Here is a 24,832-nt window from a genome sequence, read left to right on the forward strand (position 1 = left end):
TCATCTTATTTTACAAGCTTAATGAGATGGGATACAGTATGAGGGACACACGGATATAGAAAGTCTATTTTAGCATTATATCACTTTCTTGCAGGTATTAAAAGGCAGGTTTAACTTTGGTTGCTTACTTGCCTAGCTGCCATCCTACTAATTAAGCAGGGTCAAACATCTAAAAGCATGTAATGACACATGATGAAATGACATAAAAATGGACACACACACATATGCTTAAGCCTTTATGTCCTGACAAAGATAACATTAAGACCAACCAAAATTCCATCTGTATTTAAAAAATGTTATTTTTAAGCAAAAGATCTGAAAGTTTCTGAGTTGGGAGAGAGTGCTCAAGGAAAGGAGCTGACTTGATATAAGGTAAAGACTTGCTCAACTCAAGCACTTGATAACCACACAAATGTGTGCACTTTGGCAAAACCCTAGCCATTTCCTTCTTTGGGGATTTTCTTTTTCCAATTTCCCAATCTAGCCTACAAACCTGGGATTGCCACATTCAAAGTAAAGAAACATCAACAACGCCAGCTAATATCTGAGATCCTTGCATTCTTCACATTCTTGTTAATTTACAATGTGAATAATCTCTATAATCTTGTTATTCTTGCTGAATGAGAATGCAACCATTCTCTTTTCAGCATATGTGCAATTCTCCCATTGTTATGTATTTACATTGCTGCTGAAATCAATCAGTGCCAGTGCAGATGTATGGACATGTTGATTATGGTATATAAGAATTCCACAATTCTTAGATGAATGTTGTACAAGGTTTCAGAAGTAGTGACAATGAACTTTCAGACATGAAGAGCAGATAGCCATTGTGATGACTATACTTCGCCTCCCATGGCATTTTCTTCCATAGATGAAAAATATGTGCACAAGTAGATGGAAAAAGACTGAAAGCAGATGATAACTTTGTCCCAAGCCCCAAAGTTGCATGCAAGCCACTAGGGAAGTATAAAATGTAGATTCCCATTCCTTCCTTCTACCCTCAAAAATCCTTTGTTCTGTGCATCTGACAGAGCAACACAATTTATGCTAGACATAATTTTAAGGAGTTTTTATAGCATAACTTGAGGCCTATTACAGCATTAAAAGGACTGCTTTACTATTTGCTCTTGATATATTATGGAAAAACATTTTATTAAGTTGATATTTGTGGTGTTTTATTAATTATTTAATATTCTTAATGAATTTGTATGGGTGCTTTTTATCGGTTGCAGTAAAAGTGCTTTAGAAATGGCTGGATAAAAAATATCCTTTTATAATGCACCAGTTGAAAGGTGAAAGGTCCCCTGTGCAAGCGCCAAGTCATGTCCAACCCTTTGTGGGGGACGCTGCTTTCGTGACATTTTCTTGGCAGACTATAGTGGGGTGGTTTGCCATTGCCTTCCCCAGTCGTCTCCTTCCCCAGCAAGCTGGGTGCTCATTTTACCGACCTCAGAAGGATGGAACGCTGAGTCGACCTGAGCCGGCTACCCGAGAATCCAGCTTCCGCTGGCATCGAACTCGAGTCATGGGGAGAGTTTCTGTTGCAATGCTGCCACCTACCACTCTGTGCCACACAAGGCCTATTCAATGCACCAGTTACTCCCTACCAATATCACCACTTTATTCTAAGTGGTGAATAAATTATTTCTGGATGAAATGCATTTTCTAAATCTATTGCAAAGAGGACTTAGAGTTGTCTGTCAGTGAAACTGCTTTGGTAGTCCTGTGCAATAATCTTTGCTACAGGGAAGACAGGGCCCATTCAGCAGCTTTCAATAACAACCATGATATCCCTCTGGAAAATTTATTTGAATTAGGCATGTGTTAAACAGCTTTGCAATGGTTCTCCTGAAATTTTGGATGGCCAGCTCCATGTTGTGGTGCATCTCGGAGATTTCTGCTCAATGCTATACAGTATTGTTTATGATACAGAATTCCACAGGACTTTATCTTGCTGTTTAACAGCTACATTAAATTGTTCAGTCATATCATTCAGAATAAAGCACTACTGGTGTCCTGTTGCCATACAGACCTTTCTCTTTTTCAAGTTCAGGTGAGGTGGGAGAAGTACCGGGCCATGGGCTTGAATGGAATTAAGAGCCAATAAACTGAAGGCCAATACAGACAAAACAGGTCCTGTTCATGGACTGATTTGACTTGGTAAAGGTTATTCAATCTGTTCTGGAAGATCTAAATGATCAAATCCATTGCTTGGGAATACTTCTAGATCTAATTTTGTCTTTAGAAGCAGTAAGAATAGCGACTAGAGGGGGGGTAAATTTGGCCTGGGCCTCAAATTTTGGCACTTGTTAGCTAGTTTTTTATATTTAAAATATTCAAATTATGCCTTATTTATTTGTGGCCAGCTCCAATTCTACCTGATAGCGAGATAGCCTTACTTCAGTTAATACAGGCTATAATACTCTCTCATCTTGGTTACTGCAACTCATTGTATGAGGGGCTTTTGCTAAAGACATCCCAAAAATTTCCAGTTAAAGCAGGAGCACTCAGTGGAGTTGGCATTATGATAACATGCCAGCATTTCATCCTCTTTATTGCCTTCTAGCTCATTTCCTATCCTAATTCAAGGTGCTGGCATAAACATTTAAAGCATTTCATAGCCTACAGTCTTTGAAGGAATGACTCCTTCAATTTCCTACCCAAACCAAGAGATGATATTCAGAGTTGATTACCTAAGACTGGACCCATGAGCTCTGAAATTACCTTGTCAATAAGACACACTTAGAGTTTGCTTTGTTATATTTTCAGTGCTAAAGAGATTAAATTGTTAACATTTTCCTATTTTCATTTCTGTTGTCTAAAATTGCTTTTCAAATGTTATTTACTTTGAACTGATATTTTTAATTTTTTATTAGGATTTAAAAATATTTTGAATCCCCTGAGAAAAGTTGTTTTTTTCAAATATTCGTTTTCAAATAAATTTAAACACCTTTAAAAAATCACTTTGTGATAAAAAAATATGTTCAATTTTAGTAGCCTCTTGTAAATAAGCCCAGCTCACATGATCTGCAATATAAACTTACTAAAACAACCAAAGTGACTTGTGGTACAAAGGTATCTTTCAGCCATGGAATCCAACAGAAAGGGAGGAGACACTCAATTTTCTGCAAGTGGGCTTCTGCTAGTACAGAAGAATCTTCTCCTTTCCTCTCTATGTGCCCAAGTCTGCTCCTGAGAGTCTCTCAACTTTCCAGAACAGATTTTGGGAGTGTACTCTGCAGGGTAGAAATCTGTTTTATCAATGGACAGGTCTTCATCTCTTACAAACATTTCTGTAAGCCCCCCACATTTCACTCTACTAAAGCTTGAAAGCCTTAGGAATATTAGAAATATATCCTTTAAGTCCTAGATTTTAGTTACTTTTTTTTCCTTCAGCAGCAATGGTTACGAGCAGCAATGGTTACCACACACAACAATTTCTTTTGGCCAAGTATCTCTTTTTTTACATATACTTGAATTGAACTTACACTGCTTAAGTGTAACAAACTCACAGTAGCAGAAAATATGTGAATTTAATACTGTAAGTTCTGGTAGCATTGAGCATAAAATCCTATTCTCCATAATAGAGAACATTATTTAAAAGCTTTATTTATGTCCACTTTCATTCCTCCTATTCCTAACTTCCCTTTTGAAGAAGAAAAAACACGAGAACTGTAACATTTGCATGCACTGAAACAAAACGTAAGAAAAACTGGAAACAGAAATAGAAAAAAAAAATCAGACTTTAATGTCTCACTGCTGAAAGGATGGCTTATAGAACAAGACAGTGCAGACAGAGCAAGACAGCCAGAAGCTAGATGTGAAGAAATATGGAACTGTGCAGCGGTTCACAAAGACAAAAGGGGTATAAAGGTAGGAGATGGATATCTGTGCACACCTGAATCCTCTCCAAGGCCTGCATTTGTAGGAGACTTTGGCCCACTTCGTTCAGAAGAGGAAAGCTCATGATTAGCTGGCACATAACTAGTAATGACAACTTTGTCTCTGTATTCCAGTAGCCGTTTTTCTGCAGAAATTGGATGCAGTTCATCTGAAAGCTCTTTTAGTTTGGAATTAGTTACTCTTGGCTCAAGTTGGACTTTGGTCCTCAATTGTGTCTGGTTCTCTTTCAGAGTGTCTGCACAGGGACTCAATGGGCTATTTTTACCAAGGCCAAGAGGTCCAGATGCTTGACTTTCCAATGCTGAGGCCCATCCTTCAGGAAAAGACGGTTTCTTTTTCCCAACAGCACCAGGTGACTGAGGAGATTCTGATCCTAGCACAGTTTTTGACTTTGTCTTTGGTGAGAAAGAAGCTAATGTCGGTCTATCAGGTAGAGGCTTGGGGATGTCAAGGATCAAATGGGCTCGATTAGATGCCAACTTGCTATGAAAGGACTGGGGTGATGAAGAGCTTGCACTTTGCTGAAAAGGTTTCACTGGGCTGTTGTCTTTTACAAATGGCTTGCTCTTCTCAATGTCCTCTAATAGAATTAACCTTGTTTTCTCTGATACTTGTGGGCTAATCTTCACTTCTTTCTGGTTTTCTGAACTGTCACCAAGGCACAGATTCTCTCCCATAGACACACTACGGGACATCTTGGCCATGAAGCTAGTGGTGGGACTCATATAGGACTTTGGTTTTGCAGCTTTAATGTCTTTGGCTTGCAAAAAGCTATCCATCTTCAACAGTGTTGCAGAAAATGTCTGACAGTTATTGGATTTTGGCTCTTTCTCACCTACCATTAGTGCCTGAGGACGCTGCCTGGCAAACAGCATCATGCCAGGAATCTTATCTGTAGAAATGGAATAGATAAATGCAAACAACTGGTCTGGAGCAATTTGTGCAGTCAGAATTAAAATAGCTCCAGCTTCTAAATATAATTATTTCACTTCAATTTCTGGAAGAAAAGGTAAGCAAAATAACAATGTTATTTGAGTATTTTTGAGCTATTGTACTTCGTTCTACATAGTTTTTCTCCAAACATCAATGCCTTAATTTCTGACTGAAAATCACAGACTAGAAATAGTGTTACATGTCCTATTTGGGTCTTTTGCTCTGTATGATGTGTAATAAACAAACCACTTGAAAGTTGCAATAACATACCCCCTTTAAAGGAAAAAGTAGCCACAGAATAATAATCACTGTTTTGTTATTGTTGTCACAGAATTTGTGATATTCACTCTTTGGGTAATGCAAAACACTGAGAAAAATAAATGCAGCCCCAAAGAGCACAGGTAATACATGTAAAAACTGTGAGTTGCCATTCCCAAAACTAGGACCATTTTCTACAACATGAATGACAGCTTCCATGGCACCAGACTGGCTTATTACCAAGAGGTTCCAGGTGCTTTAAAGTCTATTGGGCTAAACTGCTGTCTCCAAGACAGTCTAAAGCCTTTTCAAGCTCAACTCACCAGGGCAGAAGAGAAGGAGAATCAGTTACCATTTTTATTTCGTCTTTTTCTTTTCCTTAAAAACTGTTGCCCTCCCACTGATGTCAAGGGAAGCAGGGGAAGGGAATTATGTTCAGGGTTTCCGTAGGTCTCTCCAAGTCCTGGGACATGTCAGGCATGGGAAGTCTCATCCAGCACACCAACGGAATGCTTCCTGAGCCATTCTCTTTTTTCTACAATTGATAGGGAGGGAAGGGCAGCTAATGTTTCCACGGGGCCTGGGAGATGTACCTGAGTGAGACTGGACCTTCACCTCTGAGGGCAGACCTCTTTCACACCCTTCTAAAAGAAAGATCTAGACAATCCCATGGTCTTAGGAATTCCTTTCAGGGACCACAAGATTTTAGCCTATTTTTTAGAACAATGACTGCCTTCTGAAAGAGGCAAGTCAATGCTCTTCTTGTCATCGGAAGTAGGAATTAGCATTTCCTTCTGATTAGTGTATGTCCAGCATAAGTCACCTCTGAGATCTATTGGTAACTACATGTTGTAAGGGAACTTGGGATTTCTGAATGGACACATCAAGGATTTTCAACCTCAAGGACAGATTCCTGTTGTGGAGTCATCACTCTAACCATTTCATAGAAGACACTTACTTACCATTATGAAAAAGATCATGAACTGACTGGGATTTCCTCAGCATCACTGCTCCATCACTATCTGGGAATGACCCAACAGATCTTCCATGCCCTCTGTTGATCTCTACAGCAGACTTTCTCTTTTTCTGCATGTAAAGTGACCTAATGGAATTAATATCATTTTGCAAGAAGCCATTCTCCATAGGCATGTGCTGATGGTCAAACCCATTTTTCAGCAGTTCAATGGAAACTTGCTTTGGCAAAGCAGACCCTTCCGTAGGTTTCTGATCCAGTACTAGCTGTGATGAAGAAGGTGAGAGTTCCCTATGGAATCAAAGACAGGACAAGATACTTGATGATTATGTGTCATCATTATGTTGCTTTATTACCATCCTCCATCTGCTACTACATAACATCTTTTTTTTTTAATCCATTCAATCATGTCCGATTCTTGGAGACTGCCTGGACAAGTCCCTGCGGTTTTCTAGGCAAGGTTTTTCAGAACTGGTTTGCCATTGCCTCCTTCCAAGGGCTGAGAGAAAGTGACTGGCCCAAGTCACCCAGCTGGCTTTGTGCCCAAGGCAGGACTATTCCCGGTCTTCTGGTTTCTTACCTGATGCCTTAAACACTACACCAAACTGGCTCTCCACATAACGTAATTATGCTGCATTATTACTATCTACTACAAAAAACAGTAGTCCTATATAACTGTTATCCCTAAGGCCATAAAATAATATTTAGGGTGAATTCTTTCCACGCAAAAAAACCCCTTTCCTTATGAAACAATTTCAAATAAGGAAAGAAGGGCTAATCATGCATGGCTATATCTGACATAATGATTTAGTGAAAAGGAGGAAATTAAAGCAAGGGACAGTAAGTCTCTGTTATTATCAGAGTAAGCTCCTCTTGGCTTAATATGAGATATATGTCTGGTCTCTTGTATGCCAACAAAAAGCAGATCCAAAGACTTCCCAATAGGAGTCCCTTATCCAATACTCAAAAACAGCAAGCTTCACACTCCATGCATAATATTTCTATAATAAGAAATGAAATTTTCATGCAGCATGTGGAGAGTAAGCTCTTTTGTCCCTCACATAATGAAACCAGATTGGGGCTGGTTACCAAAAAAGAGGGAACAGTATGTTTTTTGTTCTGTTCAAGTTGAATGAAATGCTGAAGTAAAATGAAATGCCTGAATAGCAAACAGTAAATGATATTTCAAGGTTCAGTCTTCATGTAAGCCACAATGGACTTATCTATCCAGCCTAAGAAATAAATAAAATTGTAAGTATCTTGATCAAACATGGGGCACTTTGGCCTTCTTGTGTTTTTCCTGCAAGTATGCATCAGAATACTGGAAACTTTTATCCAATCTCACCTCTTCCCTCAGGACCCAGAAAGTCCACCAACTGAGCTTGCCATGCCTGAGCAAACACAAGGTTGTTTTTCATTAATAAAAAGTGGAACTCTACCTGAGTGTTGGAAACCGAGATAGAAACCGGGAAGAAATACTGTTTTCCATTCTCTCCAGGGTCCTACATGATCCATCTGTCATTTAAAATGGAGAAAATGTATTCAAATTAGGGATGAAAAGCTACAGGGGATTTGGATGTGACATTTCAGCAAGAGAAATTTGACTTAGGGTTTTCTATTTTAATTACAATGTACAGGAATGAAGAAAGTTCCCTAAAATAGCATACTTCATTTTGTGCCACACAGCCTATTTACTTACTATTCCCTGTGTTCAATGGGACTTACTGCCATTCTTCTCAGGATTGCAAACTAATAGATAAATATTAGTTTCACCATGACTAGTTTATGGCCATAAGCTCCTATGACTCTTTCCTCTAACATTAGGCATTTCAGCTGTTTGTGTCTGGGCTTAGAAACTCTTATTTAAACCTGAGCACTAATCTGCTTTCATTTCAGCAGTTCCATAAGAATATATATGGTGCTGGCTACCAGCTTGGCTATCTTAAAAAAAAAAAAAAGGTTGGACCAGTTCATGGAAGTCATGAGGATCAATGGCTAAAGGCCATCTGCTGGGAGACTAGTGGGCTTCCTTGTGCAGTTGGTTGGCCATTGTGAGAACAGACTGCTGGACTAGATGGGCCAAGGGTCTGATCCAGCAGGGCACCGCTTACGTTCTTATAGACTGTATGATGCAATGAGGGGTATGAATCTACAAATTAATGTATCAAAGATCAAGGTAGTTGTGCCTGACAGGGAAAAGGGAGTGAACAAGTATAGTTTTCATTAGATATGCTAACATACCCTTCTCACTGTTACTGGCTAGAGTCTCAAAATGCTGCTTGAGGAACTTCTCTTGATCTGGAGTTGTGGGGACATCTCCATCCAATAGTCCAGTGCTTACATCCTCCTCATCTTCTTCTCCCACTTGCTCATCCAAGTCTGAAGTGCCATCCACACTGAGAGGTTCAGTACTCTCAGAATCTGAGTTGGGAAATGGTACACATCACATGCAATTTATACATAACATTATACCAGTGAAACCTGAAGCAATGTATTACACTATGTCACTACACTGTTAAGAGAAAAATTCTTGGTCCATATTTATTGTAACAGTGCTGGGCACATAGAGATGGCATTATTGTTGTTATTCTATTTGTCCAAATGGATATCACAGTCTAATCAACTGAATGTTGACTCCAATGATTCAGAACCTAGCCAAGGACTTAAGAGTCAGGGAGGTATCATGGTAATATGTACATTGTTCCAAGTAGGGTAGTATTTCACAAAATTAGTCTGTCAAGTCCAATAAATTTAAAAATGTCTAAATATTTTGGTAGTGCATCAAGCTATGACTACAATTGGCATGACAATTGGTTTTTTTCACCATAATCTTTCAACCTCAGCTTTAAAATCACAATATTCTGTTATTTTCTCCAGTTGTTTTTCATCAATTAAACTGTGAGTACTGCCACATCAGTGAACCATACCTTTTTTTCTATAACTGTAATGTCTGGTATATTATGTTTTATGTTTCTACCAGTTTGAATTTTGAAATCCCACAGAATGTTGATCTCACTTTGCAAAACTTTTTAGGCACATGATCCCAGTGGTGTTGGTCAACAGCCAAATTTTCTACATAAATTTCAATGGACATTTTTTCCAACCCTATTAATGACATTGTTTGTGCTCTTGAGTTTTTTTTCTACAGCACTAATAAGTGATCTAGTTTCAGGCTTAATTTTACATCATCATCATCATCATCATCATCATCATCATCCCATTCTCTCTAAAGCCCTTCCCCTGCAACGCTCAGTCTAGAATATTAACAACTTCCATCTGTAACATTTGCAGGTGACGTTTGTTTCTTTGTTTGGAAAAACAAGTTAGGGGAAAGTTGTTCTTTGTCCTTACTTGAAAAAGTCCTACACAGAGAAAGAAACTTTGCCCTCACAGAATTAGTTCAACCAGCCTTAAACTCTCATCCCCATGATACTTCAATAGTTCCAGTAAACTTCTCTTTCCCATCCCGTACATCTTGTTCTCTGAGTGATCCTTGTGAGATCATTTTTTTCTACTTTCACAGAATGCATCCACTGACATTTAAACCCTTCTTCCTGTATAGGTCCTTGTCAGGCTGTTCTGGAAGGCCCTTTTCTCTGTTTTCTATTGCATATGTAGAGAATCCCTTGACCAAATAAACAGAGGACAAACAGCAACTTTATTCTTAGGGATCCCATCTGATCCCAAGCAGCTAGAAGATCTATCTTCCAATTTTGTTATTAGAAATTTTGCATGTGCATTCCCACTATTTCTATCAACTGCATCATACCTAATTTGGAATACAGGTGGCCCTTGCTTAATGACCATTAATTCAGTGACTGTTCGAACTTACAATGGCACTAAATGAGCGGTACTTATAACCAGTCATCATATTTACAATGGTTGTAGCATCCCTGCAGTCAGGTGATCATGATCTGGGTGATCGACTCACAATTATGACATTGCAGCAACCTGCAGTCACATGATCACCATTTGTGACCTTCCCTGCCGGCTTCTGACAAGCAAAGTCTATGGGGAAGCCAGCAGAAGATTGCAACTGATGACCACGTGACATTGCATTTAATGGCGGCATGGGATTCGCTTAACAATGGCAACTGGAAGTGCCAGAAGTGCCATTGCTAAGCGATGCAGTCATGTGACATCACACTTTATGACCACATCACTTAGCGACATAAATTCTGGTCCCAATTACTGTTGTTAATTGAGGACTACCTGTAAAAGGTTGGGGGGGGAGTGAGGTTGCTACTGCTTGTGGCAAGGTTCCACAAAGGCAGAAAGATGTCATGCTGCCTTGGAAAACTCTCTATATATTATCTTGCCCAGCAATGGAAGATAAATTTGAGTATTTGGGACAAAAGTTGGGTTACAGATAAATAAAAAAAACTTCCAATTACCAAGAATACTTCCCATTAACTTACGAAGAATCGATATAGCCTTAAATGTACCCATGCTTAAAACTTTCCAAAGCACTAGAATAATGATATTCTATGAACAAAATTTCTATGAATAAAATTTCCATAGCAGTCGACTATTAAGTTTGTATGCTACCTCAAGGACTTGTATGCTACCTCAAGGATTATGTGCAAATGAGTATAATTAAAGATGGTTTGTTGTTATTTTACTGCAGCCTTCTCCAGCCTGGGTGCCCTTCAAATGAACTGCCTTAAACTAAAATTCTTAGCAATTGCCTGTTTAGTAGTTTCCACTGGTTGTGCATTCTGCAGGCTGTTTAATGCATTCTAAGCCAAGGTTAATTTCAGTTTTTAATCTATCTGGATAACTGGTGTTGCAACTCCATCACACACTTTTCTTCTTGAGCAATTTGCCAAGCATTGTAGTAATTCCACAGGTTGGAAAGGTTAAAGCTATACTGCGTAATTCAGAGCTATAATTCTGCCTATGTAATGTGTGGTCTAGTGGTTTCCCCAAATATTTAGCACAGTAAATCAGATGCTGATTAGCAGTTAAACCACTTCAATTAAGCCTATATCTGAGAACATTTCAAATGAAATTCAAAATTAAAAGATAATCTTTAATCTGAAGTGAGTTTTCTGGCCAAGATTAAATTGACTAATAGTGAAAATTGGGTGGATTACTAGTCCAAATGATTTCAAAACACTCACCTTCATTTGGACTTGACAGTCGGCTGCTATTATAATCCACAGAACAAGCACTGTCAGGACTGTGCTTATCTGGGCCCTCATTGCTGTTGTAGCCTCTACCCAGTTTTCCATGAGGAAGTGCTTTTACCTGGAACTCACTGTAAGAGAAGGGAAGAATACAGTACAAGAAACAAGGCTTTATTTTTGTACAAACCCTCCCCCTAACTAAACTCCTGAAAACCTTGTGTGAAAGGTCCCCTGTGCAAACACCAAGTCATGTCTGACCTTTTGGGGGGATGCTGCTTTCGCGACGTTTTCTTGGCAGACTATAGTGGGGTGGTTTGCCATTGCCTTCCCCAGCAAGCTGGGTGCTCATTTTACCGACCTCGGAAGGATGGAAGGCTGAGTCGACCTGAGCTGGCTACCTGAGAATCCAGCTTCCGCTGGGATCGAACTCGGGTTGTGGGGAGAGTTTTGGTTGCAATGCTGCCGCCTACTCCTCTGCAGCACACGAGGCTTTGTGTCTTGAAAACCTTACTTGCAATGATATTCTAAAAGGATATTTTTAAAGCTTACCATTTTCATCAGTTACTCAAGATCATTTTTCCTTTCACAGCCAGATGCTGACATTTGGATTATTCCCCCCATGCTTTCTATATTCAGTATGACCCTGACTTTAAAGTCCACTCCAACTTGAAAACTTGCATTCACACAGAGTTTAAGGCTGTCTGTCAGTGTAGATCACTAGATCCCATTTAAATAATTCAGCCAATGAGCAATTTGCACAAATTTGTGCAAAGTCACTGAAAAGACATTGTATATCACCATGACAACAGCTCTTAATCCCTATTTCAAAATAATATCTTTCATTTACTATAGCCAATTGTTTTATTTAGCTCTATCTCTAAAAGTAAAGACATTTTGTTTATGAAACACCTTCTTAGATTTACACCCTAATTCAGTGGTTCTTAAACCATTTGACCCCAATTACCCATTTCCTAGTTTCAAAGAATGTCATTATCCCCACAAAAAACCCAGACTCAGTTGTTTTACATAAGTGTCTTGACGGCAGCTGCCCAAAACTGGATCCTTGACTCATAAACAAGCAGTTACAAATTGCTCCTTTGGAAAGATTCGGCACTACCCACAATGGAGGAATGGTTCATGAAGATGATGGAACTTGCTGAGATGGCTAAATTGACTTCTTTGATCAGAGAAAAAACAATATCTACATTTATTGCTGACTGGAAACCCCTCATGGACTTTTTGGTGAAACAGAAAACAAATGAACTTACGCTTTATGGTTTTGATGATTAGCCAGGATAGATTATAGAAAGAAGAGAGTTAAGTTGTAACCACAGAGTAAGAGGTAAATTTATAATTGTACCTATAACTGCCAGAAAGATTAGAAGCTACTTTTTTGTATCTTTTTTCTTTCTTTTTTCTTTTACTTTTTTTTCCTTTCTTGTACTTTTAGCTTCACCTTTGATTTCTTTCTTTTCCTTTTCCTTTTCTTACTTTTATATTACTTATTTCTTACTTATTATTATTATTATTTACTTTTCTTACTTTATATTAGTTTCTATTAGTTTTTATATTTCTTCCTCCACTACTCCCAGGATATGCCCTAATTACCCCCAGTTTAAGAACCACTGCCCTAATTACTAGGTTTAAACTCAAGCATGAAGGCCACTGAAGTTCTGTATATTATTTAGTCTAACTGTTCAGTAGTAGTTTGCAGGTTTTGGAAAACCTATGCCCATCGTGTTTCCATATGCCACCCAATAGATACCTGCTAATTGCTTCAAGATAACAGTTTGGTCTTGTTCAAAATTATTGTATCATGAAATACACTGAGAAGAAGATTCAGGATGGGATATCAGGAGAACTAGTAATTCTGCCTTTTAAAAAATCCTCTAGAACAGGGTTTCTCAACCAGGGTTCCGCAAGAGGCCACTGGGGGTATGTATGTATGTATGTATGTATGTATGTATGTATGTATTTATTTATTTATTTATTTGATTTCTATAGCCGCCCATCTCAACAAGTGACTCTGGGCGGCTACAGAAATCAATCAATCAATCTGCAAGAGGCCACTGGGGGTATGTATGTATGTATGTACGTATTTATTTGATTTCTATAGCCCATCTCTACAAGTGACTCTGGGTGACTATAGAAATCAATCAATCAATCAATCAATCAATCAATCAATCAAATAAAAACCCCAGTGGCCTCTTGCAGTGGTTCCCTGGGAGATCACGATTTATTTAAAACATTATTTCAAATTTTGGCAACTTCACATTAAAGAGGTAGGTTTCATTATTTTTAGCTTAAGAACACTAAATGCATATTAATACTAATGCATATGTACAGGCCTACACATGAAACGAATATAATAATCTTGTAACTTCTGGCCTATATTTGAGCCTGAATGTGCAGGGGTTCCCCGAGGCCTGAAAAAATATTTCAAGGGTTCTTCCAGGGTCAAAAGGTTGAGAAAGGCTGCTCTAGAATTTATGCAGGCATATCTAGAACTTACAATCCAAACATAATGGAAAAGAGAAGGAAACCAAATACAGTTGCTACAATTAAATTTGCACTGGTAACTGATGGGCTTCCAAGTGCAATTTAAGGTGCTGTTATCACCTATAGAGACCTTCAATGCATAGGGCCAGGTTATCTGAGTAACTGCCTATCTCCCACAATTTCTACCTATCTGGTAAAAATCAGGCAGAGTTGGTGCACTTCAGGTCCCTTAAATCAAACAATGCCAACTATTGAGACCTAGGAAGCATACCTTCTCTGTTGCAGTGCCTGACCCCTGGGATGATATTTATTTATTATATTTTTATCACCGCCCATCTCCCCCACACGGATATCCCTCCATAAATTCATATGGCACCCATCCTAGTGGTATTCCAGAAGTTTTGTTCTCCCAGGCCTTTGGGTAGTGGAGCCCTATTGATGTTTCATTATGTGGGATACTGTCCAAACACTCTAGTTCCTTTTTATCGTTTTTCTGTTTTAAACCCTAAACCAATCAGAGTCATTCTGGTCTCAGGTGGCCTTCAAATCCAATAAATAAATAAATAAAGTCAAGGCATAGAAACAAATTTCTTTCTGACCTGCTGATATCAGTTGGAGTAAGATCATCTTGTTCTGGGTAGATGACACATTCTTCACTCTCTGAGGGTTCCATTTCCTGTGGGAAAATCCCTCCTTCACAGGACACCAGTCTAATAACTTGAGGTCGAAGGCAAGGCTGATTTTCCTGAAGAGCAGTGGAGCCTCCCTCCTGGAAAAGGAATCGAGTAGTGAAGCACAATACCTGCGTATCAGCATGCAAGACTTTAAACCTAGGATAGGGAATGCTGTAGCAAACCACCTGACAAGAGAGGCATGAACTGATGCACCAGCATTATTTACTCATCCATCAGACTATTGTATCTGTTTTAAAACAGAGCAAAGGAATTGGAGCATTTTTACTAATGCTTCTATATGACTATAGTTCTTTGAACTAGAGTTTCCATAAGCCAGAGCCAGAGGTGTCATTGCAGAACATCCCTTCCCTCCCCCTGCCCCCCACAACCTGGCAAAACCTAGGAAGTTCCTGCTTTTTCCCCCCCCCAATTTGGGAACAGAATTTCTTACATCCTTGGCACAAGGGGAGACACTGGGATTCTCTTTGTGGTCATCTCCATTGCTGGCCTGGGGAAGAGAATCCTGACTAGCAGAACGAGAGACTGAGAAAGACTCCAGTTGGCGTAGATCAAGCATAGATTTAACAGTCATCTCTAGGCTGCTCGTTGGCTGGATCCAATGGCTCCGCTGCTGAGGCATCTTGCTCATGGTGCTTTCTGAAGCCTGGATCATCGCCATTTCTTTTGCCTAAAGAGGGAAAACATTTTAAAATGTTTTAACGGTAGATCTGCTCGTGGAATTGCAATGCTCCAGAACAATCATAACAAAAGAAAAACAAAACTGTAGGACAGCCTTCTTCAACCTAATAATCTCCAGATGGCTGTAGTTAAAATTCCCAGAATTCCCACACAGCTGAGTAATCCTTGAGGTTTTAGGTTAGGAAAGGTTGAAGTAGATAGTAGGGAGCAGTATAAGATTTCTAAAAACAGTGGAAAAAAGCTCTTCATGATTACTATTTAGAACAGGAAGGTGAAACAGTTCATCAGTAATATTGTATAATAGTTATTTCAACTTTCCTGAGCCAGTCTTAGGTTATCCACACATCCAGACTTTTGCTTGATTGGCTCTTAGGCAATTTCTTTGCATTCCCTTTTTGGGAGAGATGGGCGGTGATAGAAATTTGAAATATAAATAAATAAATAAATAAATAAAATAAAATTCTTCTAGAGCAATGACCTAAGATCAGCTGAAGAATTATTCTGACTGTTTCTACGCACTTCAGTTATTACCATCAGAAAGATAACTGTGAATTTGACATTAACAAAGCTGCAAAATCCCTCTTATGCTGTTACTGACAGCAGTAAATGATGATATACACATTGGGTGGATAAGCAAAGCAGCCCTTTACAGCAGAGCACAAATTTTCTATCATCAACTTTTCCTGTACTTTCATGTGCAAGCATTATTTACAAAAGGCAGAACAAGTCTGCCTCAAGACTTTCATTTGAACAAAGCAAGACCCCCATTGGAAGATTTATTGCAATAACAGTCTGTACAATCCATAGCATTTATGGAGTAGGCAGCATACATATGCTTGTATAAATAAGTAAATAAATATACTTTCTGAGTTTTGAAGTATTCAACAAATCACACATTAGCCCAAAGCCAGAAGACTCTATTTTGAGGAGAGCTGCAACAGGTAATAAATCTAAGATCTTATACTTGACAGGTAACTGCTTGAATTGCCATTGAATCTATAGATGCTGTGTCATTTAGAAACTATCAAAGGTCAACATTAGGTCATCATGCATATTTACTCACACCACTCTCCAAGACTATCCATCCACTCTTCAACTGTCATTTTAAATGTGTATTGAAAACTTACCAGTCTCATTTCCCAGTGAGATAAGCTTCTTGAAAGAGAAAGATCTGAATTTAGGACAGAAGACAAATTGGATTAGTAAGTATAAAAAATAATTGATTTTGGTTTTTTCCCGAAGTTCTTCATACTCAAAGCACAATCAAAATCATCTATTTGCAATACCTTTGAATATAAAAAACGAATCAGGATTGAGGCAATTTAAAAGCCAAATGAATTTCAGCATAATATATTTCATTAATACATAAAAACACTGTTTTTATAATCCATTTTTTAATTACCAAGAATACTAACTTCACTTCACAGTACAGTTAACTCTGCTGCTGACAATTCTTCACAGACTCATATATATATTCATGTACATTTCCTTAGCTAGTTCTAGCTTTTCTTGCATCCTCAGAGTTGATCAAAAGTCATTTCCTGCCCTTTCTTCTCTTTGTATGTTAGCAGAATGGCCTGGAAGGCAGGGCCCAGGGCTGGCAGGGAGAGGGCATGCCCCAGCCTAATGTAGTCAATAGGTATGGGGCTAGTCTCTTACTCTAGGGGTCACCTGACTATGACAAAAACCTTGTGTTCAGGGAAGGGCAACAGACTGCACTCATGGCAAAACTGCCACACGTTGTTGTCTGCTTGGAGAAGAAAACACTCACACCCTGGGAAAACTAAAGACAATTTTAAGCTGCTTCAGGTATGAGTTGAAGATGAGATGAAGGCAACATCAGGAAAAAACAGGCTGTCAGGGCATGTGTGTATTATGGTTAGATGCAAATGGAGAAAGGCCCAATGCCTATGTAGTCTTTTCTTTTCTCTCTCATACTTATTTCTCCCATCTTCATATTCCCTTATACCTGAACAACTTTCAGTATTGACATTGGTCGTCATTCGGAAGGACTGTAGCCCATGTAACTCATCCTCATCATTTCCTTCATCTTCACCATCCTTATCACTGTCTGATGAAAGCACTGGTGCAGATGAGAGGACAGAGACTGATTCATGCCTAGAGAGGTAACATGAAAATGAGCTTAATGTATACAGTAAATGCACACATTCTTAATGAAAAATAGTTTTGCATACAGCTCAATTTATATGTTACAAATAGAAGGCCAGATCTAGGTTTTCTGGAAAATTTTGAATTGGAAAATGAGTATGATTCCAGTTAGCATATTTCTCTTAATATCCATGGTCTACACAAGTATTTGGGCTACCTTATCTGATGTGAGGGAGAAAAAGCCGTGAAATCCCTGCTTCTCAATTTTTGGAACAAGCAAACAACATACAACTTTGAAACTGCCAAACTTGCCCAGAGTGGAAAAATTTTCCATGGGACATTTTGACCCTGAAAAAATTTCCAGCCCACACTTCTGTTGGGATGCCTGTAAAATTCTGAAAATAAGAGTCATATGTACAATTAAATTTCTCCCGCTCAAAATCAATGCTACTTCAAAGCTTTTAAACAGCATTAAATTATGTCCTTTACTCATATACTTTTATCATTTTCATTTTCGCACTATTATAAAAACAAAACCTGCAGGCAACACTACCATTCTTGGAAAAGAAAAATCAGTTGTACTGCCATGAGGAAGACTACAATGTAAACCCATCTACCAATCTGTGTTGCATTTTTAGCCATGAAACAAGTAAAAAGAATGCTTAAAGTATCTAAGATAAATGTTTAATTACAGCACAACTGATAAAGCAGGAATTCCTGGCATATCCTTTGAGCATAGATGTTCAATATGAATACATACATGCTTACATTTCTTTTCTAGCCAAAGCAACTAGAACAACTAAGACTATCAGTTCCAAATAATGCCACATTTAAATTCATCCACTTCCCACACTTTTCATGTCCATACATAAGAAAGCCTATCATCAACTTCTATGATTTATAGTTTGAAGGTATTTGTCACCATGTATAACTCAAGGAATGGAAATAATTTGATCTACCAAATTTTCCTACAGTTTATAAATTAACAGGAATGCAAAAATTAGGACAAAAGGTTGTTAAGGTCTTTAAGATTTCTTTCATACACAAAGAGAAAATTCAGGCTTTCAAATTAATAGGCTCATTAAAAACTATCAAGAATTCTCTGCAAGTGTTATTTCCGCATTGCTTACAGTGTTTTCCCACTGCTCGGATTTATCTGCAGAACTGGGTCAGTGGCATCCTCAGGACAGATCAAAAAAGGAAAGGTGGTGGTGGTGACAGTATGATCCAAGCCTTGCCTCTTTTTTTTACATGTCTTGATGTCATACAGGATGCATGTACAAAGGGCAGAGCTTCCACCTTCCTGGTTTTAACCTTCCCTGCAGATCCGCTGGGCTAGGTTGCTTTTGAACGTATGAGCGAGTGAGCCAAAAGGCTTTCAGTAATATTGTGGAGATATAAGTCCTGATGGAAAGGAACCACTCTAGTTTATTGGGTCACAAACGGAGTTAAGGGTCTAGGTTGCATTATGATGCCAAGGGGAGTTTCTGATATCATGCTTCCTTTGATAATGTTTGTGTAGGAGAGAATAAGCATGGAGAAGGATAGCAGGTAATAATTCCCTTCCTTAATTATAATTCAAAATGTGATCCACCAGCAACTGAGTAACCTATTTTTCCACTGGCTACGTTCAGAGACTAAAAATAAACCGGGTCTGGAAAGTAGGGGTTGCAAGAGAAAACAGGCAGGTATGTTAATTGTTCAGCACCTGTCCATCTCCCATTTGTTACACACCCTCCTCCTCCCTGTGTTTTATTCTCTTGACTATGGGTAGCAAACAAATGTTGAAATATCATAAAATTTTACCCTGAAACATGATACTTCATTGATTGTTTAAAGCAAGCAGGTGAAAAATGAGTGACAGGGTCCAATCAAAGCTGTTTATCTCTAAAAATTTAGAGCAAAGACAAGGCTAACATGAATCATTAGCATCAGGAGGATATTGCCAACATCAAGCTGGCAAGACCAAACAAGAGGGACCAGCTGGAGTCAGGCATAAAGCAGTACTGTACAGTATGTCTAGCATAAAGCCTATAGGAGACAGCATTCATTTAGAATTAAGGATAGGATGCCCCAAACTATACTGATGGAAATTCCCTCTTCAACTTAAGTATTAAAAGTTAAAGAGCATTGTTCTCTATTACATCTCGCCATTCTAATCTCCATCCTGGGATTTGTTTTCACTTTCAAAATTGAGCTCATAATCCTTTTATTTTTTAAAAAAACAAACTATTCCAGCTTCTCCCTCAAGCTTTTCTTTAATAGCATGATGTGGATAAAAGCAGCTGTTGATAATGTTGAACAGCTGGCAGTCAGAAACCCTTTGCCAATCACCCAGCAAAGGTCTATATCTTACTCCACCTCCTATAGGTCTAGATATCAATAGGCACCAAGGCTTAGAAGGAACCAAATAGCTGCAGTAAAAGGCAACTAGGACTTGTTTAAATAATGTGGTGGCCCAATACAACACCATGTTTGAAGTCCTCCTACCAGCCCTGGATTAACAATGCAAAATAAGATATTAAAACTGAATTCAAAATGGAATGGCACAGAATTGGAAAGGACCTCAGAGATTATCTAATCCAACCCCTGGTCAGTGCAGGGTTAATTCCATGAAGGGAAGACAACATATTTCACTTGTGTGCTCCAACTATCCAGAAATTCCTTATAATACCTAATTCTACATCCCTGAAGAGCTTCAGTCTGTTGGTTCTGATCCTGCTTTTCAGAGCAATAGAGAACAAGTCCACTCCTTCCTCTATAAGACAACTCTTTACCTATCTGAGGACTGCTAAAAGAATCTGAACTAAATAGTATATATCTACTATAATGGATACAAAGGTCACTACAGAGAAAAATCCTGCTTTGGAGAATGACCTCATTGGCCAATCTACTCATTTGCCTGTGAGTGGACTTAGCCCTCAAAATCATCATCATCATCATCATCATCATCATCATCATCATCATCATCATCCCTCCGTCTGATAATGATAATGATAATCCCTCCATCTGATCTACCTGCTAGCTAGCATGGAGTTGTGTTAGCCAATGGGTAGAATGGCTCACTTGAAAATTGCACTGATCTAATTTGGCCATAGGCAATTTCAGAACTGTGTTAGCCTATCAGTAGACTGCTGGCCTAAAAACCCCATCAACTTGAGACAAATGTGAGTGGTTCTCTCAGGAGCAGAGCAAAAAAGAGACAAACACAGCTGCTTCTCTTAGGTGTCCTCACTCACCCACAGTTTGCCTCAATCTGCTATTCTATTTTTCTGCAATGTAGCTGCACATGCTGTGACACTCCACCACCCCCAGCTGGCCCAGGAGAGTTACAGATGAGAGACAGAGAGAGAGAGAGGCGAAGCTAAGCTTGTGGAGTCATAGACTTGGAAGGGACCCTTTAGGACATTAAATTCAATCAGTTTAAAAACCCTTTTTAAAAAGAGCGCACGTAAGATGAGTTATTTATAAAAATACTAAAGGCAGGATAAAAAATTAATTAAATAAATAAATAATGTAAAAAGGCTTGAAAAAATTACAGCCTTTGGTAAGTAAGTCAAGTTTGGATTTACTGTCTATTTTTTCCCAATATCTAACAAAATGGAACAATACATGAAATTCCATTGTTATTAGGTAACAGATTTTCTACTGCAAAACACTGGAAACCCAAAATATGTCTGTCTTTGGGTCTATGCTATTTAAAAATGTGGGAAAGAAAGCTAACTGGAAAATGGACATAACAAAAAGTCTTTAAAGAACCTTGTAGTTAAGACTTGTTTTACTCACATACAGTCTCCATTTTTGAGTTACATGAAATAAGTAATTTCCACTAGATTAGTTCTGTTGCTACCAATGTCTTCTTGACAGAAATACTGAATATGGATATTTTTGTAAATAAAAAAGTGTTTCTCCTTAAGAATACAAATGTACCTATATATCCTCTGAGACTTTGTTTTTAATATTTTTGTTGGTTGTTCTGATTTTTATTTTGCTGATGCATTAAGTTTAAAAATATAAAGGATTTGAAGAAAATAAATAGCATGCATTGCCATAATTATAAATGTCACCGTGACCGTAGCCTGCCTATCAACCCCTTAGGCCACCCTGTCAGTCCATATCCCCATAAGGGAGAGATGTCCTCAGCCAGGCAGAGAGTCCAATTAGCACAGCCCCTTCCTTTTCAGGAGACAGGAAAGGATGGTTCCTTGTAGAACAAGGAGAGGAACACCAGTAATGTCTCTTGACCAAGAACGGGGAAAGCACAGGATTACCATCTTTCCCCTCAGCATTTGATTTAAAGTTTGGAATTGCCCCCAAAACGGAGATTCTTTAGAAACTGAGATCAACAAAGTATTTTGTTGCTGCTGTCTTTCTTTTCCTTGATAATGCTTATTTTTTAATTATTGGCATTATCCATCATTTTTGTGCTTACGTATATTTTACTTTTTTTTTTATGAAAGACACTTTGTTAAATGACCTTTTAAAAAAGAAAGAAAGAAAGAAAGAAAGAAAGAAAAAGGGATGACTTTCCAGTTCTTTAACAGATATGGGAACATTAGCTGTTTTCTAGGAAAACTGAACTTATCCTGGTAAAGAAGTAACAGAACCAATGGACTTAATTTAATCTGTTTAACTGCCATGTTTTATCATTTTTTCTGCTATTATAACTGCATTTTGAACTGTAACACTTTCAAAAGTTCTACAAGGACAGAATTTTTGAAGAACATGCAACCTATACAAAATTAACTCAGTCTCTCTCCCCTCTCCTCCCATATATATAAAGAACAGCTCAAGAATTCAGAAAAGAACCCATCAAGAATCTGAAGTCTCAATAAAGCATTTATTTATGGATGTTAAAAGAAGAAGAGAAAGAATTCTTATAAAAACAGAAGAAAGGATCCATACAATTTTTAATGACCATCGGTTAAGCATTTTGCCACAACAACCTAGAAGAGTAATTATCAGCTCAATCTTTCAAAACCATAGTTTGGAGATTTGGGAATGTGATATTAAGACATACACTTCTCCCCCATCCCCATTCCTTTTAATTTCTCTTCTCGGGTTCTTGATTTGTTGTAACTAAATGGATGCATCTAGAAAATGGATGCTTCTTGTAGTCAGGAGGACTTACTGAAGTGGGAAGAGTCAAGAAGGCAAAGCCTGCCCTTTTCCTGCAGCCTTTATCTCACCAAACATCTTTGATGAGATGTTGCACCAGCAGTTATGGAGTGGCAAGAAAGGCGAGGATTAAAAAAAAAAGCCTTACTCCAGTTTTCTTCTAGTAGAAATATTCTGCATGGAATTTTGCTCAGGACATGCCCCTGCTGTCAATTAAAACCAGAGCTCCACCAACATCTGGATCTACAGTATAAGCTATAATTAGCACCACCTTTAAAGAATGCTTTATATTCCAAACACAGTCTCAGATCAATGATTTGGGACAAATACAATCCATTATTTCCTACATCAGTCATAGTAAAGTACAATCAGAAAAAACTAAGAATAAGAAGCCACATGCAAGGGACAGGAACAGAGTGGTAGAGAACAAACAGCACAAAATTCAGATCATGGTTTGGAGGAACAAGCCCATGTCATACCAGACAGAGGCCAAAATATTTTTTTTCTTTTTATTACCTCACACAGCAGCCTTATTCCTACAACCTTCTAAAAAGCTCATGCCTCATTCATCTTGTGACGCTCACAAAACATGCAGCTACTAAAGCCTGGATTATCCAACCACATTCACCATCATCTTTATCGTATGGCAAGTTTAAGCAAGGAAACTAGAAAGATAAATTCAAGGTACCATAGACCAGTTAAATGTTTCTGCCAACCTTCTTCCTAGATTACATAGGAAACAACTTTATAAAATGTATCAGGTTGCCAGATTCCATAGCAACATAAAAATTGTATCTATCAAGCTGCAACCCCAATTTAAATACTTTTCAAAAACAAACATCACACAAAATTCTCAGTGTTTCAGCCCCTTGCAGTGATGCTCTAATAATGGCTTACGTTCTTTCAGCAAGTGGCCTTCTCTGATTTCTTCTTATACAGCAAAAGCAAGGCCAACATAGAAGCAGAAGCTGGCCAAACAGAATGGATCCAGCTTAATCAAAGAGCTCAGACCTGTTTTCCAACCAGCCGCTGGGCTGGTATGACTTAGACACAACCTTCTAATGAATAGCATGTGACCAATGAGCCTTGCAATATTGACAAGAAACCAGGAATGTCTGATACAGGCTGCGCCTCAAAAAAAAAAAAAAAGAAAAAAAGCAGAGCAATGCAGCTGCTGGGTTGGTGAAGAGTTTGCTATAAAAAGAACACTGCTCCACAGCTCCAGCATTTTTGGCTTGAACGGGCTTCTCCCAAGCTAAATAAGAACATAAAGGAAAAGGTATTAAAGTACAGGGTTCTTAATTTCAGCAATGACTCAGCTAGCATTAGAAAACTGAAACGTCACAGCTTATCTCAAGACTATGTCAGATTGAGAACAACTCTTCTGAACACACATGACCTGCTCCCCCCTCATTTCCCCCAACTGGTTGCCCACTCCCCATTACATCCAGGCAACCCTCAATTTAGTTGATAAGAATTCCCAGCAGGCCACAGTTGGCATTGTTTTTTTAAAGAAGTTAAATACTTTTCACAATATAGGTTGCCTAGGGAAAACCCTTTTGATTAGAAAGTATTTATTTTATTTACTCAATTTATAGGGCTGCCCGTCTCACCCCAGCGACTCTGGGTGGCTCACACAGGATTAAAAACTCAAATAGAGCTGAACTGTAATGAATACATATAATGGTGTCTGAGGACAACAAGAAGCATCAGCAAATAGCACATCAATCTTGAGGGCCCAATTATCCCCGTTTCTCACATACAGTTCCATGTAAATTAATTTTGACACAAAAACCAGTCACTTACTTCTCTACTTTTCTTTTCCTGACATTACATAAGTCTGTCTACAACTGGAAGTTTCTTCACTTCAAAATAAAATCCAGTAACTGCTACCATGCATGTTTTCTGTACTGAGCGTTAAGTATTTAAGAAATATCAGTGTTTGTTTTTCGGTACTGAGAACAGACATCTGGGAAATACCATGTATGTGAACCATTTACAACAAAATTCGAGGTAAGGGCTCCCTAACGATGTTTAAAGAAAATGAGAAGAAGCATCTAGGTGAGAGAATGAGAACATTCAGCTAAGTTTGCCTATATGTGGTTCTGGATATGAACATTTCCTCAACCATATCTTGCATGACAGGGCTGTTTAATGCTTCAGGTTCGGAAATGTAATTTGAATAAGATTCAGTTGAGTCTCCTGCTGGGGTGACTTTCTAACACAAAGCAGTTTGGAAGTTCTAAACTGGACAATTTGGGTAGCTAATGTGCACATGCAAAAGCATGTTCTTCCCAACCAATTCACAAGTCTGAATCAAACCAATTTTTTCAATCAGGTCATTTTGCATTTTAATGTAAAGTTACCTAATTCATGTTTCTTGAACTAACATGCAGAACACGATGTAATTTTGTGCATTTTTAGATTTAGCAAGTTCTCCAGAAAAAAAAAGTGTTTACAAATGTGTATAGAAAGAAAGATACATACAAAAAGGGTATCTTAATAAAATGGTGTACAAAAACATTTCAGAAAATATG

The 24,832-nt window shown here is 38.3% G+C and overlaps 1 protein-coding gene across 1 annotated transcript in view; it reads right to left on the bottom strand.

Moving 5' to 3' along the window:
- MAPKBP1 (mitogen-activated protein kinase binding protein 1) overlaps positions 1–24,832 on the bottom strand; it is a 137,089-nt gene that overhangs the window by 8,254 nt on the left and 104,003 nt on the right. Inside the window, exons 21-29 of the mRNA XM_063289913.1 lie at positions 17,038–17,186; positions 16,196–16,239; positions 14,821–15,057; positions 14,295–14,464; positions 11,191–11,327; positions 8,309–8,488; positions 7,507–7,582; positions 6,057–6,358; positions 3,899–4,795 (exon numbers count right to left, since the gene is read on the bottom strand). Of these exons, the coding sequence (XP_063145983.1) occupies positions 3,899–4,795; positions 6,057–6,358; positions 7,507–7,582; positions 8,309–8,488; positions 11,191–11,327; positions 14,295–14,464; positions 14,821–15,057; positions 16,196–16,239; positions 17,038–17,186 (2,192 nt within the window). The remainder of the gene's footprint in view (positions 1–3,898; positions 4,796–6,056; positions 6,359–7,506; positions 7,583–8,308; positions 8,489–11,190; positions 11,328–14,294; positions 14,465–14,820; positions 15,058–16,195; positions 16,240–17,037; positions 17,187–24,832) is intronic.

The sequence above is a fragment of the Candoia aspera genome, chromosome 1 (assembly GCF_035149785.1).
Source record: "Candoia aspera isolate rCanAsp1 chromosome 1, rCanAsp1.hap2, whole genome shotgun sequence".
NCBI lineage: Eukaryota > Metazoa > Chordata > Lepidosauria > Squamata > Boidae > Candoia > Candoia aspera.